Raw genomic sequence first — 18,844 nt, 5'->3', positions numbered from 1 at the left:
TTTATGATAGTCACAGAGAGAGAGAGAGAGAGAGAGAGAGAGAGGCAGAGACACAGGCAGAGGGAGAAGCAGGCTCCATGCACCGGGAGCCCGATGTGGGATTCGATCCCGGGTCTCCAGGATCGCGCCCTGGGCCAAAGGCAGGCGCCAAACCACTGCGCCACCCAGGGATCCCGATTTTATTTATTTTGAAAGAGAGAGAGAACGAGCACATGAGCAAGGGGGAGGGGCAGAAGGAGAGGGAGAATAACATGCTTCCTACTGAGCAGGGAGCCTGATGCAGGACTCGATCCCAGAACCCCAAGATCATGACATGAGACATGATGTGCCAGGGTTACTGGCATCTAGCAGGTAGGGGCCAGAGATGCTGGTTAGCACCCTCTAACACACTGAAAAGAATTATCTGGCCTAAAAGGTCAGTCAGAGCAGGGTCTTTCCATGGTCGAAGTCCATTATTCCTTCTATAGTTATTAGTTTGCATTTTACTCTCAGGCAGAGCTTTCCCTTCTCTCCCTATTTATTTCCAATAGGGACTTGTGAATTTTCATTTGACTAAGTGGGTTATATCCATTACACCATTTCTTTTGATATAATCACCAAGACCAAATAAACCAACATCTTGTGTCCCCTCATATGCTGTACGTAGGATACAGTATTGCAATCCTCCTGCCAAGAACTCACAGCCCGAGTCTAATGTCTAATCAGACAAATCCATATAACTGGGGTTTCTTCTTTCATAAATGTCAACATCAAGATGTCCCCCAAAACGGCTGATGTAATATTCTGGGTTTAAAAAACACTACAGTGGGGCACCTACGTTGGCTCAGGTCATGACCGCAGGACCCTGGGATCAAGCCCCAGATCAGGCTCCCTGCTCAGTGGACAGTCTGCTTCTCTCTCCCTCTGCCCCCCAACCTGTTCTCTCTTGCTCTCTCTCAAAAAATTTTTTAAATCATTTAAAAAAAAAAAAAAAGACTAAAGTGACATGATAATGAAATTTGTGAGCCTAGATTAGATTCGGGTCTAGAGAACAAGGGGAAAAAATAGGTAGAAAGGACATTATTGGGATATATGACAAAATCTGATTATGTGCTGTGGATTAGATATTATATCACCGTTAAACTTTCTCATCTTTATAACTATGTTTAATTACCTAAGAGAATGACTTTGGCGACAATATACAATAAAATATGTGGATGCAAAGGGGCATGATTACACAAACTTATTCTCAAATATTTTAGAAAAGATGAAGAACAATAAAATAATAAAACAACTAGGACAAATAAAAACAACTTGTAGTAGTGCTCACTTCGGCAGCACATATACTAAAAACAACTCATAGTAAATGAAGTATTTACAAGGAATCTAAAGAAGTATGCACTGTGTTATAATTATTGTTATAAATTTACCAAAGTTTAATGAGTTACATCAGAATTTCATATGCTTTTAAACCAATAACGAAGCAAAATACTCACTTGTAAATACCACTACCAAAATGATTGCCAGATCAATGAAGAGAAACTGGAAGTCTCCGAGGTTACTTAAGATCTACAGAAGTAATTTTTAAAACATAATTAGTTTTCAGAAACTATTTTTACATCACTTTCCCCCAGCTTTAGATTTTTCCTCCTTGGTTTTAGTATCTCCCTCCTCCCACCACCAATAAAGACAACTTTAAAGTGACACTTAGACCTGCTTAAAAGTTAAAATACAATTACCTTTTATATTAGTAAAAAATAACACGCATTTGCAAAGATTCAATTTACTAATATAAAAGGCAGCTTCTAAACATTCATTCAGTAAAAATTTAAGTTTTTTGGCAAAAACAAAACAAAACAAAACCAGAAGCTTGTACTTAGAATATTCAACACTCTTGAAAATTAGTATCTCAAAGCTTCCTAAGACTATCTAACACCATCCTCCCTGATCCTTTCTACAAATGGTAGAAAGGGATAGTTTCACAAAGACTCCCTGGGATGTCACATTTGTTTTGAGAAAATTCTAAAGTGAGATCACTTCAATTATCAAATCTGATGGAGTATACCTATAGATGTCACTTGTGTACATTTTTTCTCCAAATACAGAAAGTCCTACAAACTACTGCTGAAACATCTTTCCTTCTTCTGACCTTTTTCTGTAAATATATAGCAAAGTTAACTACAAATCCGAAATATGTCACAGCTTGACATTTTGAAGAATTCCCAATCTGCACTAAAGGAAAAAAAATTACAATCACCTTTTATTCATAGGGTCCTAACCACAGTCATCAACGTTAAAGAAAATGCTGTTCTAGACTAATGAGATTTTCAATCTGCTACTCAAAATATAATAAACTAAATGAAAATTTATAGGGGCTAGTTATGTAAGTTCCATACTTAGTGGATGCAAACATACTCATTTTTTGGTTCAAATGCCTTAATAAAAGCACCATCTCTATAAGCAATGACGGTACTCACAGAATATAGCAGAGTAACACTGAAGTACTGTATAATGCTGTACAAAGCCATAAATTTAAACACACAGAAAGAAGTCATTAAAGCAGCACGGCCTTCCCTGTGAAAACAAATGTTGGCATGTGAATAAAAGCATCTGAACTCTTCCAAATCACAATTACATCTTAACAGATGAACATCAACATTCAACAGCTACAACAAAGCACTTTTCTAACAAAAGAACTAAAGCCAAGCAGAACCGAAAGAGAAGTTGCAACCTATTGCTAGTGAACTTACAGATCGAATATACTAATAATACATCATTACAACAAACTCATATTAATTTCTATCATTTTTTCTATATTATTAGAGCAAGCCACAAAGATAATAGTGAAATTTTCAACTTGTGCTACCTGATAAGGTTTGGCACACAAGAAATACTAGGAGTTTTGGAGGTAAAGGGAGATGCCACTGAAGCCTCGAGCTCTGATAACGAAATGCCTCCATGCGCCCTCTTCAAAGCCTAATGGTTGAAGAAGAAAAGTGGTTACGTTTTGTGACTATGACTTAGGCTAAAGAAAGAACTATAAACCACAAAAACCATACTTACACCACAATCATTTGCACCATCACCGCACATCCCAACAAAGTAACTGAGAAACAAAAATTAGGTTAAGATTTTGATTACTTTTTTTAAGATTTTGATTACTTTTATAAAACAAACATTTAACTTAAGATTTCCCCAATATGTTATTTTATTATGAAGAGCTGACAGACCAAGACCTCCCCAATGGAACTAAAAAATCTATTTATCACAATGACCATAGGCACGTTGCTTTGCAAACATCACCAGCTTGCAAGCCAAATAACCTGAGTTACTGTCCCATTTCTGTCACAAGCTGGGCAAATCAGTTTCTTATTTGGCATCTCAGTTTCCTAATTTTAGAGCAAAGGTCATGGGCTTGTACAGTTTTTAGTAACCTACTTTTAAGGCTATTGGTAAAGATTTCTCCCTTTAAAACTTAAACAAATAAATAAAATAAATAAAAAATAAAAATAAAAAAATAAAAAATAAAACTTAAACGTAATTATTAATAGAAACTATGAAGCTACTTCTACAAGCTGAGTGAATGAAGCCTTTCTTACAGATACTACCTGGAAAAGGAATTATGGATATTATACTTTAGCTAAATAAATGAACATGAGTCTCTTAAAAAGGCACTTAGAGTTATCACCTACTGACAGGTGACAACTCCATACACATGAAATATTAGTTACTTTTCTGGTTTTGAAAATGAAATTATAATCCATAAAAACAAAAAACCCCACCAATACTTACTCTACATTTTGCAATGCTTCTATTAATTGTGTCTTCTGATCAGGTGCCATACGGGCAAACACAGTGCCATGCAACATCAACTGGGAAAAATACAAATTTCTTTAAAATATGGTTTGCAACGTCCTCATGTGAACACATACATAAATAAACCTAAGTGACTAACCTTAGGAGCAAGGTCTTGAAAATGTTCCAATATCACTGAAAATGATTTTCCATTCATTGCAAAATGATAACGAGTCACCTGAAGATCCTCTAAGCTATCATGGACCAGTTTAATTGGAATAGCCTGTGCATGAGACATTCAAAACTGTATTTAGGCATCCAGACCAAGTAACAAAATCCTATTTTAAATATATTTGATCTAAAGCTAAAGTCTTTCATCTGATATTTTACATAAAACAATGAAAGTTTAACATTTGTTAAAAGTAAAAGGAAAATTTTAAGGCAAGCTGCCGTTAGTGGTTATTAAAAAAAAAAAAAGGCTAAAATCAGCTTTGGTTTCAAATAATGCATGGACTAAATATTATGGACCACTGGCACCATTTATTATTACCTTTAAAATAGGATACGGGCACCTGGATGGCTCAGTTAAGAGCGGTTAACCACTCTTGGTTTCTTCCCCCCCACCGCTCTTGGTTTCAACCCAGGTTATGATCTCATGGGCTCCTCGCTAGGGAGGGAGTCTGCTTGAGGAGTCTCTCCTGCTGCCCCTCCCCCAATTCTTGGACTCTCATTCTCTGAAATAAATAAATCTTAAAAAAAAAAAAAAAATTAAGGGATGCCTGGGTGGCTCGGCGGTTAAGTGCACCTGCCTTCAGCTCGGGGTATGATCAAGTCCCACATCAGGCTCCCTGCATAGAGCCTGCTTCTCCCTCTGCTTCTGCCTGTCTCTGCCTCTCTCTTTCTGTGTGTCTCATGAATAAATAAATAAAATCTTAAAAAAAAATCAAAACGGGATAAATGTCTGGGATTATCTTTTAAGATAATGAATCCTAATGAATCAATCTCTGAGGAGGTGGCCCAGGTGTCTGTTTTCATTTGTTTTTTGTTGTGTTCTGTTTTAACGCACCATCTTTATTTTTTCGGACTAAATTCAAACAAGCAAGCTTCAGAAGGGAAAATTCTTCTTGACATTACCTCTGAGTCAATTGCTGATGAATTACTGCACGGTGTTAGAGTGTCTGCATAATGCCAATTTATTTTGGCAACTTTCCCATCCTTTGGAGGTAATGCTTCAGCAATAATAACTTTGTCCTGAGGTAGTATCATTCCACAGTCTCTAGCCACAGAAACAGCGGTCAACATGTTGTCACCTAATTTTCAAAATATTGAAAATACAAATAAAATAGGAAGATAAATGTATTCATAAATGTTTTCAGCAATTAATACTTATCAAGAAGATCTATGATTGGGCTTGGCAAGAAGATAATATACAGACAGTCTTACTCTTGGAGCTTAAAAATAATTAAAATTGAAACATACTTTTCAAAGGAAGCCTCAAATAACGGAAGCACACATATGCTTAACAGACCATTCTCACCTACAATTTTTAAAGCCAGATATATTGTGAATCTTTTTCGTCATGCACTAGTAGTAACCATCAACACCACCTGGCACAGTGCTATACACATAGCAGGTGCTCAAAAAATATTTGTTGAAATAACTTAGGAGTGACTGATGGTCTGTACAAGAATACCTAATATCACAGGGAAAAAAAAGAATGGATTACAGAAGTAAAATGATAAGGTAACAAGAATACAATCTTTACAAGATAGGAAGAGAAAACAGACATCCTCTCCATCATGAAAAGGAGAAAAGAAAGCCCTGAAAGAACAGGATCAAGAAAATATAAATGTATGTGAGAGGCAGGGAAAGGTCTGGGAAGCCCACTGCTGCCAGAACTGAAGGGTAATAGGCCTTCTGTCCCCACAGTTTCCACATACTATTTCTGTGGGACACAAGGCCACAGTCTGTCATGGCAGGGAAAGAGGGGAAGAGACTGAGAGGGAAAGTGTTTTGAAGGAGGAATCATTAGAACCAAGGAATTGCTGGGATGCTATTAAATTTCTTTACTTGAGCTACATAGTGGTAAATAAGTATGCTATTACATCGATCTCAGAGTCTAAAACAAAAAATTGTCAATTGCCTTTTCCATACAGGTCTTAGTAAACACACAAGAGCCATAAAGTGATAATCTTAATTCTGATTATGTACTAAGAAAAAAATACTTAAGAGCTGCCACAATTTCACACAGCTAAGGAATGGGAATTATCTAATATCAACAATATAATAATTCCAGGAAAATCATTTGGATATAGTCATCAGAAATCAAAAACCAATCAAACAATGGCTATTTTCACTAGTATGAATTCAAGCAATGATAATAAACATACTTTTATACGTAAAAATATAATTCTAACAAATATTATTATTCATTTTCCATCCATCTGGCACAGTTCTAAAAATTACAGGAGACCCCCAAAATGAACAAAATATTCTCTTAACCCCCTAGAATCACAGGCTCTAATAGAGAAAACAAATCTACAAATAACTAACACAAGATACAACTGCTATAAAAAATATGAATCTAAATTTTTTTCAAAATGCCCTTCACCATTTTACTACTTCTAGAAACAGAATTTGCTAGCCCTCAAAAGAGTACTGCAAAGTTATCTTATACCTTTAAAAAACATTCTGAGCTACAATGGGACAAAGTAGGATGGAGCCACCATATACTTTCATAACTAACTGATCATTCCACAATATCCCATAACCTGAACTCTCAATTTTTCCTGTGTCCTTCTATAATGTCTAACCTGTGACCATGACAGTGCGAATGTTGGCTTTATGCAAATCTTCAAGTACTGCAGGGGTTTCTTGCTTTAATTTGTTCTGCATTACAATTAATCCCATAAAATCCATGTTGTTTTCAATGACGTCTCTGCAGAAAAAGAAATTTTAACACATAATGACTTAGTCCACAGAACAGATCCTGTTCTCTTTATATAAATAAGGCAGGGCAGTCCGGGTGGCTCAGTCGTTTAGCGCCTGCCTTCAGCCCAGGGTCTGATCCTGGAGACCCGGGATCGAGTCCCACATCAGGCTCCCTGCATGGAACCTGCTTCTCCCTCTGCCTGTGTCTCTGCCTCTCTCTCTCTCTCTCTCTCATGAATAAATAAATAAAATCTTTTTAAAATAAATAAATAAATAAATAAATAAATAAATAAATAAATAAATAAGGCAGTTTAAAATACCTGTAATTTGCAAATTGAAACATTTTATATGTTGAATAAACCATAAACCATAAATGTGTTTGCGTTCAGTATCTCAAAAATATTGCAACTGTAAAAATAATTCCCAAGAGTTATATTGTAAAATAAAATTTTACCCTTTGAAATGTGAGAAATCAGGATAATTTGGAAATGCCATCTTTGTAAGACACTAAACATCTATAGTACTAACAAATGTTCACCTTGTATTCTACCCACAAAATGAATATGCATAAATAAATCTATGCTTTACTGCCCCCCCGCCCAGGGGACCCTAACATAAATATTAACAAGAAAAGGAAAACCTTGACCACAGCACATTCAATACAGTTATAGTGAATTCACTATCAAGCCCTTGATGAATTTTAAAGGACTCATAATCAAATTCTCAATCTTGGAAGTATGATACAAAAACTATTTAGCAGTCTGACAATAAGATCTACAATGGGTCCCAGAGATGGGGCTCTTAAATTATTTATTAATATTCAATAGCTATTAAGAGGCTATTCCTTCAAAAGTTGAGTTATCTACTCTGCACAAGTAGTACTACTAGTCACTGGGAAGTCAAACATGAAAAGGTATGATGTCTACTCATGGCGTTTTTGTGGGAAAACAAACATGCCAGCAAAGAGATGCATGCAGAGGCTCAGAGGCTCAGTTGGTCGAGCATCCAACTCTTTAATTCGACTCAAGTCATGATCTCAGGGTTGTGAGATCGAGCCCTGCACTTAGTGGAGATTCTTTTTGGGATTCTTTCCCTCTGTCCGTCCTCTCTCTCTCTCTCTCATTCAAATAAATAAATAGTCTTTTAAAAAGAGAGGTGCATACAAAAATATCATGGAGATGACTGTATTCTTTTTTTAAAGTTTTTTTTTAAAGATTTAATTTATTTATTCATGCGAGATACAGAGATAAAGGCAGAGACACAGGCGGAGGGAGAAGCAGGCTCCATGCAGGAAGCCTGATGCAGGACTTGATCCCAGGACTCTGGGATCACACCCTGAGTCAAAGGCAGATGCTCAATCACTGAGCCACACTTAGGCGTCCCAACCAAGTGGTTTTTTTCTTTTTAATTTATTTATTTATTCATAGAGACACAGAGAGAGAACAAGAAGCAGAGACACAGGCAGAGGGAGAAGCTGGCTCCATGCAGAGAGCCTGACATGGGACTCGATCCAGGGTCTCCAGGATCATGCCCTGGGCTGCAGGTGGTGCTAAACCGCTGCACCGGGGCTGCCCCCAAGTGGTTTTTTGACGCAAAATTCAATAAAGGCACTTTAAATACACAGCTCTAAAAACAACCTTTGAAAAATAATTTATAACTATGGACGGTAAAGGTATTAAAGAACAGTTGGGGGGGACTGCAGGCTCAGTTAGTTAAGCTGTCTGCCATTAGCTCAGGTCATGATCTCAGGGTCCTGAGATCGAGCCCCAAATCACATGGGGCTCCCTGCTCAGCGAGGAGTCTGCTTCTCCCTGTCCCTCTGCCCTTCCCCCGGCTCGTGCTTCTCCCTCTCTCTCTTTCTTACAAAAATAAATGAAATCTTAAAAAAAAAAAAAAAAAAAGTTGTGCTCTAAAAAAAAACGTTTAGAAACAATACAAATGACACTGCTGGTGGTTGATAGTAGAAATAAATCTTGAACTCTAAAAATGCATTTCAGGGAACAAAGCTGTACCAGGGATCCCTGGGTGGCACAGCGGTTTAGCGCCTGCCTTTGGCCCAGGGCGTGATCCTGGAGACCCGGGATCGAATCCCACATCGGGCTCCCGGTGCATGGGGCCTGCTTCTCCCTCTGCCTATGTCTCTACCTCTCTCTCTCTGTGACTATCATAACAAAAAAAAAAAAAAAGCTGTACCAATGTGAAACTGTAGGGTCTAAGCAATGTAGCCATTTTCCCATGATCTGCTAGTTTTTTGGCTGCTACTGTTTTCCTAACTCTCCAATGAATGACACAGGTCATGGAAACTTTGTCCCCTAATGAATGCATAAAATAATATTCTACTGAAGATATAAAGGTTCAAGCTGTAAGAGAAATGCCAAAACTTGCCCCTGTAAGATAGAATGGAAAGACAGAGAAGGTCTTGGTTGAAAGATGTGGAAGAAGGGGAGTAGATAAAGTTCTGTGCAGAGAAGGAATAGCCTACTCAAGGGCATGAAAGGAGATCTGAATAGGAGAAGCTCAAGAACTAAAGAAAATCAGTAGTTAGACTTTAATGGGAAAAATGGCAAAAGGTAAAGCTGCAGAGAAAGAGCCTAATGTGCCCCTTCACAAGAATCAGAACAGAGTATTTTACATGTGTACCTCCCAAACAAGCATATCCATCAGATCATCTGGCTATTGCTTTTTTTTTCTTTAAATGTTCATGCTTAAACCACATCCCCCAAATATTGTGTTAATAGAATTCTTTTTTTTTTTTTTTAAAGCTTCTATTTTTTTTTTTTTTTAATTTATTTATCTTAGTCACACAGAGAGAGAGAGAGAGAGGCAGAGACACAGGCAGAGGGAGAAGCAGGCTCCATGCAAAGAGCCTGACGTGGGATTCGATCCAGGGTCTCCAGGATCGTGCCCTGGGCCAAAGGCAAGTGCCAAACCGCTGCGCCACCCAGGGATCCCCCTGTTAATAGAATTCTGAACATAGTTTTTCCTTTTAGCTATTGAGCTATCCATTCCACTCCTTCAGTTCTCATTCAGAAAAACAAAACTGTACTCTGAACACTGCCCTAATTCTTTTCACTTAGTGTGCCTGAAAATACAGGTATCTATCTCCCACTTTCCAAAAGCTTCCATTAGGTCACTTTACTTTTATGAAAGACCTATATTAATACTTGTTTTCACTAACTGAAAGAAATTGAACAGGATTTTTTGCTTTTGCTTTCAAGAAAGAAAGGGCAAAAGGCAAACTTAGCATTTAGCATGTTTTGCAGTGGATCATTTCAGAAGCAATGCACTCCTGAGCAGTGAGAATGGCGCTCCCAGCTCCTTCCCTGGGAATTACAATCAGCATCTCAACATAGAGCCACCACACAGCTTTGAACAGTGTCTGTGAGCATCTTGTTCTATCCTGACTTATTCTGTGCCTGCATCAGAAAGATGTGTCCTGATTTACCCCAAAGATACAGATGCAGTCAAACACCAGGACACCTGCACCCCGATGTTTCTAGCAGCAATGTCCACAATAGCCACACTGTGGAAGGAGCCTCAGTGTCCATCGAAAGATGAATGGATAAAGAAGCTGTGGTCTATGTACACAATGGAATATTACTCAGCCATTAGAAACAACAAATACCCACCATTTGCTTTGACGTGGATGGAACTGGAGGGTATTATGCTGAGTGAAATAAGTCAATCAGAAAGGACAAACATTATATGGTCTCATTCATTTGGGGAATATAAAAATTAGTGAAAGGGAATAAAGGGAAAGGGAAAAGAGAGAAAATGAGTGAAAATAAATATCAGTGAGGAGGTGGCAAAACATGAGAGACACCTAACTCTGGGAAATGAACAAGGGGTAGTGGAAAGTGAGGTGGGCAGGGGGTTGGGGTGACTGGGTAATGGGCACTGAGGGGGGCACAGCAGGATGAGCACTGGGTGTTATGCTAAATGTTGGCAAATTGAACTCCAATAAAAAAAAAGAGATATGGTAAGCAAAAGGAAGGAAGGAAGGAAGGAAGGAAGGAAGGAAGGAAGGAAGGAAGGGAGGGAGGGAGGGAGGGAGGGAGGGAGGGAGGGAGGGAGGGAGGGAGATGTGTCCTAAGGTATCAGAAAAGCTTAAGAGAGGTTATTTTTGGAGTCCAGAAATACTCAAAATTTTGTCCACATAAATTAATAGCTTCACAAGAACTATAGCTTCACAAGAACACTTCACTTTCACATAGCAAGAAAAGCTATAATTAATAGAAGTGTTAACAGTCCATAATTTAGCCACTGCCCTATTGGTTATGTTATTGACACTATTTCAATCTGAACCTTATACACTTGTAAAATAGCTCTTTAAGCTGGATTCCCAGAATTGCACTTGCTGGGTCAAATTGTATAAGCAAATTTAAATTTTGATAGGTATTACACATGTTCTTTGTGAAGCTACAATAGTGTAGTAGCTGTATGTCATTAAAATTTTCTCAAGCCTTCACTAACACTTGGTATTATCAATCTTTTCAACTTCACCAACCTCAGGAAAGAAGTGATATCTCACTGTGGTTTTATCTTCTAATTCTCCAAAGAACTAAATAAAGTATACTACCATTTCCATGTGTTCATTGGCCATTTGTATGTCTCTTTCTGATTATTTCTTCTAACACTTTCTCCTTCTTTTCAAATGAAGTGTTAGGCGTTTTGTTTTGTTTCTTTCCTGATGCATATCCCTGATGGTGAACCCTTCCACTACATGATGGGAAGCCATTTACGAGAGTATTAGGTAGGACCTGGTGTTATATCTGAATGGTTTTTTTTAAAGATTTATTTATTCATTCATTCCTTTTCATTCATTCATTCATTCATTCATTCCTTCATTCATGATAGACATAGAGAGAGAGAGGCAGAGACACAGGCAGAGGGAGAAGCAGGCTCCATGCCGGAAGCCCGATGTGGGGCTCCATCCCGGGACTCCAGGATCACGCCTTGGGCCAAAGGCAGGCGCTAAACCGCTGAGCCACCCAGGGATCCCCAGATCTGAATGTTAAAAAGCTCTCTGGAGACACCGTGGAAGAGAAAGGGAAAGACTGGAAAAAAGGAAATGTGATGATGTGAAATGTCATTCGACCTTTGGGAGTTGTTCAAGAAAGGGGGGACTGGTACGGTTATTGTGACTCAATATATTCTGACCAAAATAGTACTTGGTTCCAACCTCTGGGCAAAACCAAGTAGATTATTTGGGAAAACAAACTACAAGAGAATTATGTTTACATTTGAAAACATAGTTCTATTCCTAGAACATGCCCGACACATAGTAGGCACTAAATAAATATTTAACAAACAAACTGAGAAGAATTCTGAAGAGTTGTGCTTGTATCTCAAACACCTAAAACAAAACACTGCATTAGGTATAGTTGTATACATTTCATAAATACTTAATAAATACTTGCAACATACAGAAATTTCTATATGGAAAACATTACTGGAAAAACTGCAGAAAACCCATTCATCAACCTTACCTGCTAATATTCTGTACTTTATGCCATGTCAGTTTTGACTCTAATTTTCTGTGTGCAAGAGCAATCACACGGAAGCCCTGTTTAGTGTAATCTTCTAAAACTTTTTCAAAATCAACAGGAACTTTTAAAAAGGAAAAAGTAAATGTCATTGTTAAAATTGCAAATACAAGTACATACAAATATAAGAATTTTACTCAAAGCCTAGTTGCTTCCTTACCTGTTTCAGGTTTACAAAGACTGGCAATGACCTCAGGTGCTCCTTTCATGTAGGCATCCATCTTCTTATCCCCTAGCACCCTTGCAACCACACTCATACGTTGCAAAGCAGAAGAAAATGGGAACTGGCGAACAATTCCTATCTCATAAATAGCCTACGTAATTTCAAAAGATGCACAAAGCATTTACTATTTTTTTTTAGAATTAAAGCATGTATACTTAGGTAACAAGTTAACATTCTTTACTTACTGGAAGTTCAAACAGCTCCTAAAAATAAAACAAAGCAAAAAGAATAAAAAAATAGTATAGATTAGGTCCGTTAACATACTCGAGTTAAAAGAAAAACAAAACTTGATACATCCTCAATACATTTTAAAAATAGCAAGGAGCTTCCATTATTTCAAAGTCAATTTCAAGACTGCTCTCTAACTTCCTAGCATTTAAAAATATATATTCTTGAATATTTTCAAATATTTTCCTATCATTAACATATTAAGTACTAAAATAAACTAAGTAGGAACATAATTTGAAATTCACCTAAAAATAAAGCCTTTCAGGACACATGGGTGGCTCAGTCAGTTAAGCACCTGCCTTCAGCTGGTGTCATGATCCTGGGATTCTGGGATGGAGCCTTGCATCAGGATCCCGGCAGGCAGCCTGCTTCCCCCTCTCACTCCCCCTGCTTGTGCTCTCTTGCTCTCTCTCAAATAAATAAATAAAATCTTTAACAAATAAAATAAACCCTTTCACATATTCTTTTTACTAAATCCTGAGAAAAAGATGCAATTTAAAAGGATTAATCGGGATCCCTGGGTGGTGCAGCGGTTTGGTGCCTGCCTTTGGCCCAGGGCGCGATCCCGGAGACCCGGGATGGAATCCCACATCGGGCTCCCGGTGCATGGAGCCTGCTTCTCCCTCTGCCTGTGTCTCTGCCTCTCTCTCTCTCTCTCTCTCTCTCTCTGTGACTATCATAAATAAATAAAAATTAAAAAAAAAAGGATTAATCACCATGTATTCACAAAGCACTAAGTTGCTCCATAAATGGAAGGAAAAGTAATGATAATGAGAATTAAATCCCGGGCACCTAGGTGGCTCAAAGGTTGAGCGTCTGCGGTCTGTCTTGGCTCATGATCCTGGAGTCCCCAGAGTCCCAGATCAAGTCCAGCATCTGATTCCTTGCAGGGGGTGGTGGGAGGTGGGGGTGGAGGACGGGGGACAACACAGGACACGGGGCACAGGGACGGGGGATAGACAGACGGACATCGACTGCTTCTCCCTCTATACCTCTGCCTCTCCCTGTGTGTGTCTCATGAATAAATAAATAAAAATCTAAAGAAAGATAATTGAATCTCAATGTTTTACACAGAGTGTCTACAATACACAAGGTAGTTTTGGATAAATGTAGTTAAAATATTCGTTATCTACATGAGTTAAATAAAGGACATGTGATTTCATCTTCTAGCAACATTTCAAAAAGTGAGGACTAAACATGAGCATCAACAGTATTATCCAACTTAACATGATTTCGCACCATTTCTTGGTTTCCTGCAGGTGTGGATGAAGGAAGCAGCTGTTTTGCAGGACGAACCACAGTGGGCATAATTCGATTATGAAGTGCTGTTTCCTCTTCAGTTGCTTCTTCCAGAATCTGAAAGGAAAATATCCAGCATATTACTTCATAAAATTCAATTCACTGGTTCTACTTTAATATATATATAATATAATATATATATTATATATATATATATATATGGCTATCTTCAGTTAAAAAAAAAAAAGGGAAAAAAAATGTCAGTACCCAAGGAATAAATGAGCACTACTAGATCATTAATATAAGTAGAGCAAAATATAAGCAAAATTAAAGTGCTAGCAACCTATGAAAGATGGGAAACAGAGGTTAGAAGTGGAATAAAGACAAAGCAAAGAGAAAAACTTCTTGTTTTGCTTCTACAACCTGCTGGTTTAGAGACTATTTACACACACACACACACATACACACACACACAATACCACAGAAGATTCTTGCAGTAGCAAAAATACTCACTCTATCATCCAAGGAGCCTTTTCTCCTAACAGGAAAGAATTCAAAAGTATATGGAGTGCAAGGGAGTTAAGATGGCAGAGTAGAGGGAGCCTAAGCTTGCCTTTTCCCTGAACACAGCTAGATAACATAACATCCAACTATCCTGAATAAGAAGGAATATGATCTAAGGATTAAGAAAATAATCTAAAAAATAAATTAAAAAATTAAAAAAATTAAAAGAAAAAGAAAACAATCTGCACAGTAGGACGAAGGCACCGTGGCAGATGCGAGGTTCAGAGCCATGAACTGGGGGGGAGGAAAGGGGAAGAAAGCCCAGGGGCCCTGAAGGGGAGGGAACCGTTTTTTTTGGAAGATCAAAGTCAGGAAGAAGGAAAGCAGGAGAGAGCGCAGCAGACGGGGATCACACAAGAAGCTGTGAAGAGGGGCACTGGTGGCTCCATGGTTGAGCGTGGTTGAGCTGGTTGAGCGTCTGCCATCTCTGCCTTGGTCTCAGGTCGTGACCCCAGGGTCCTGGGGGAGAGCCTACTTCTCCCTACGCCTAGGTCTCTGCCTCTCTCTGTGTTTCTCATGAATGAATAAATAAAATCTTTAAAAAAAAAACTGCACACAACACTGAAGAGATCCCCTGGGTTGCAATGAGAAAGATTGCTCCCCTTCCCTGAGTACATTTGGAGAGCATATTTTGCCTCTCCAAGGACAAAAGGCCAGCTGGGAGCCACTGAGCAGAGCTCCACAACAGGGACAGAGCGTGTGCTCAGAGGTGTGCTCAGAGGGCAGATAACCTTGTAGCAGCCTTTCCCTATGAGCCACAATAGACTTAAACCACCAAGTGCATGCCAAGTGCCTGCTTTTCTGGGACAGGACTGAGCAGCAGAAAGCAGAGACATGAGCAAACTGCAGATAACCTGGCTGCTGCTTTTCGCTGTTGCCATAATAGATTCATCCTCTGTGTGACTGCTTTTCTGGGGCAGAACAGAGTAGGGGGCTAATTCGCACACAGATGGCAAGTAACCTGGTTGCAGCTTTTCACTGTGCATCATGATAAACTCTAGCGTCTATGCATGAACTGTGCGAATGCTTTTCTGGGTTAGGACAGCGCTGGGTGTGCCACAAGGTTCTACTCCAGGGTAGGGGACTGGGTCTACACCTTGTCAGGCCCTTTGAAACATGGGGTTTTGAATATCAACCACCAGCCAGAGAAAAAAATACAGGAGATCTGTGGTGCCAGGGCCACCTACAGCCCATGAACAGACAGATCAAGATCAGGGAACTGACAAAGCCTGGGACACAGGAGAATATTTGCTTTTCTGAGAGGCCTCCTGAGTAGGGATGGCCAGGAGTTCCCTTCCCCAGGAACAAGAGGGTGGGGTGACATCATATTGTTCCTCCTCCATCTACCCACCCCCCCACCAGCTTAGACTTCAGAGAGAAACCGCACCCCCTAGGAGGCTGGAGCCCTCAATACTAAATCCCATCCCCCTGCACTTGGCAGGGGAATTTTTAAAAAGGCAAGTCAGCTAGTGAGACAGCGCAGCAGGCCCCCCTCAGAAGAGCAACACAACCCCCTGCCACCCCCCCCACCCTCATGGACTAAGTCTACTGATTAAAAAGTGCTCCCAAACATCAGCTTCTGGTGGAAATAAGATCAGGCTTGCTTCTTTTATTTCCCCTCTTAATTTTTATAATTTTTTTATTTTTCTATTTTTTTTTCTTTTTCTTTTCTCTCTCTCTCTTTTTTTTTTTTTTTCTTTTTTTGGTATGAGGCTTACAATCTTTGTTCATTTGTTGGTTTGTTCATTTCCTTCCCTTATTTTTTCGGATCAGTCTTATTTTTTGTCTCTTTTCTTCTTTCCTTACTTTTTTCCCCTTCTTTCCTTCTTATTCTTTGGAAACAGGGTTATAGTTTTTGTCTGTTTCCATTTTTGTTCCTTTTCTAGTCTTGGATCAGGCTTTTTTTTTTTTAATTTTCGTTTCAAATCAATAAACAGACCAAAGCACACCAAGTCAGAGATCCAAACACTCCCCACTATAACCAAGAATGAACTCCAAAGAGAACAGACTGATGGGAAAGGGCAGTGAAAACACAACAGCAGAGTACACACAGCATACACCAGAAACACTTTCTGAAGTTTTTGTTTGTCTTTTTTCCTTTTCTTTTTTTCTTTTCTGGACAGATGATGACAAGACGGAGAAATTCACCCCAAAAGAAAGAATAGGAAGTAGTAGTCACAGCCAGATATTTAATCAAAATGAATATAACTAAGATATCTGAACTAAAATCTAAAACAGGGTAGCCTGGGTGGCTCAGCAGTTTAGCACTGCCTTCAGCCCAGGGCCTGATCCTGGAGTCCCGGGATCAAGTCCCACATTGTCTCCCTGCATGGAGCCTGCTTCTCCCGCTGCCTGTGTCTCTGCCTCTCTCTCTCTCAATCCGTGTCTTTCATGAATAAATAAATAAAATCTTTAAAAAAAAAATCTAAAGCATCTATTACAAAGATACTAGCTGGGCTTGAAAAAAGCATAGAAGACACTAGAAAATCCCTTACTATACAGATAAAAGAAGTAAAATCTAGTCAGTCCAAAATTAAAAATGCTATAGCCAAGATGCAGTTCCAAGTGGAGGCCATAAAAATGAGGATGAACAAAGCCATGATACAGAAAATAAAATTATGGAACATAATGAAGCTGAAAAGAAGAGGGAAAGAAAACTATTAGATCACGAAGGCAGACATAGGGAACTCAGCAATTCCAAAAAGCGAAATAATATCTGTATTTATAGGGGTCCTGAAGAATGGGAGAAGAGGGTAGAAAGTTTACTTGAGCAAATTACAGCTGAGAACATCCCTAATCTGAGTAAGGAAAGAGGCATTCAACTCAAGAGGCACAAAGAATTCCCCTAAATCAAGAAAAATAGGTCAACTACCTCCACATATTAGTGAAACTTGCAAATTACAAAGATATGAAGAGAAAATCCTGAAAGCAGCTCAGGACAAGAGGTCCTAAACCTAAAAGGGTAGAAACACAAGGCTGGCAGCAGACCTATTCACAGAGACCTAGCAGACCAGACCATATACTGGCATGATATTCAACAAGCTGAATGGGAAAAATATGCAGCCAAGAATACTTTATCCAGCAAGTCTTCATTCAGAATAGAAGGAAAGATAAAGAGTTTCTAAGACAAACAAAAACTAAAGGAACTTGTCTACACTATACCAGCCCTGCAAGAAACATTAAAGACCCTTTGAGTGGAAAGAGAGGCCAAAAGTAACAAAGACCAGAAAGGAACAGATACACTCTACAGAAATAGTGACATAACATTTAATACAATGGCACTAAATTCTTATCTTTCAATAATTACTTTGAATGTAAATGGACTAAATGCTCCAATCAAAAGATATAGGGTATCAAAATGGATTTAAAAAAAAAAAAAAACAAGACCCATCAATATGCTGCTTACGAGACCCATTTTAGACCCAAAGACAGCTCCAGATTGAAAGTGAGGGGGTGGAGAACCATTTATCATTCTAATGAACATCAAAAGAAAGCTAAAGTAGCCACCCTTATATTAGATAAATTACATTTTAAAACAAAGACTGTAATAAGAGATGAAGGAGGAAACTAATGTCATAATAAAAGGTCTATCCAATTAGATCCAATAATTGCTGGGGATCCCTGAGTGGCTCAGCAGTTTAGCATCTGCCTTTGGTCCAGGGCGTGATCCTGCGGTCCTGGGATCGAGTCCCATATCAGGCTCCTTGCGTGGAGCCTGCTTCTCCCTCTGCCTGTGTCTCTGCCTCTCTCTTTCTCCTTCTGTGTCTCTTGTGAATGGAGAAACAAAATCTCAAAAAAAAAAAAAAAAATCCAATCATTGCAAATATGTATGCCCCTAATTTAGAAGCAACCAAGTACATAAATCAATTAATAACAAAATTAGAGAAATTCATTGATAATAAAATAATAGTAGAGGACTTTAACCCTACTCACAGCAATGGACAAATCATCTAAGCAGCAGATCAACAAGGAAATAAGTGCTTTCCTTATTTGATTAAGGAAATTTCCTTATTTCCTTATTATAACACACTGGACCTGATGGACTTATTAGCAGGTATATTCAGAACATTTCATCCCAAAGCACCAGAATACATATCCTCCTCAAGTGCACATAGAACAGTCTCCAGAATAGACCACTTACTGGGTCACAAATCAGGACTCAACCAATACAAAAGACTGAGATCATACCACACATATTTTCAGACCCCAATGTTATGAAACTTGAAGTCAATCACAAGAAAAAATTTGCAAGACCACAAATATATGGAGGCTAAAGAACATCCTACTAAAGAAAGAATGGGTCAACCAAGAAATTAAAGAAGAATTTAAAAATATATGG

At 38.6% G+C, this 18,844-nt stretch overlaps 1 protein-coding gene across 5 annotated transcripts in view; it reads right to left on the bottom strand.

The window, feature by feature from the left end:
- ATP13A3 (ATPase 13A3) overlaps window positions 1–18,844 on the bottom strand; it is a 94,881-nt gene that overhangs the window by 20,996 nt on the left and 55,041 nt on the right. For all 5 annotated transcript variants that reach the window (XM_038583237.1, XM_038583239.1, XM_038583238.1 and 2 more), the window contains 12 exons: window positions 13,942–14,058; window positions 12,660–12,677; window positions 12,412–12,565; window positions 12,195–12,315; window positions 6,588–6,712; window positions 4,909–5,084; window positions 3,935–4,057; window positions 3,772–3,851; window positions 3,043–3,085; window positions 2,846–2,955; window positions 2,457–2,553; window positions 1,476–1,548 (listed from right to left, as the gene is read on the bottom strand). In XM_038583237.1, coding sequence (XP_038439165.1) covers window positions 1,476–1,548; window positions 2,457–2,553; window positions 2,846–2,955; window positions 3,043–3,085; window positions 3,772–3,851; window positions 3,935–4,057; window positions 4,909–5,084; window positions 6,588–6,712; window positions 12,195–12,315; window positions 12,412–12,565; window positions 12,660–12,677; window positions 13,942–14,058 — 1,237 coding nt within the window. The remainder of the gene's footprint in view (window positions 1–1,475; window positions 1,549–2,456; window positions 2,554–2,845; window positions 2,956–3,042; window positions 3,086–3,771; window positions 3,852–3,934; window positions 4,058–4,908; window positions 5,085–6,587; window positions 6,713–12,194; window positions 12,316–12,411; window positions 12,566–12,659; window positions 12,678–13,941; window positions 14,059–18,844) is intronic.

Source organism: Canis lupus, chromosome 33, assembly GCF_011100685.1.
Source record: "Canis lupus familiaris isolate Mischka breed German Shepherd chromosome 33, alternate assembly UU_Cfam_GSD_1.0, whole genome shotgun sequence".
NCBI classification, from domain to species: domain Eukaryota; kingdom Metazoa; phylum Chordata; class Mammalia; order Carnivora; family Canidae; genus Canis; species Canis lupus.
This window is presented reverse-complemented; position numbering and strand designations above follow the sequence as displayed.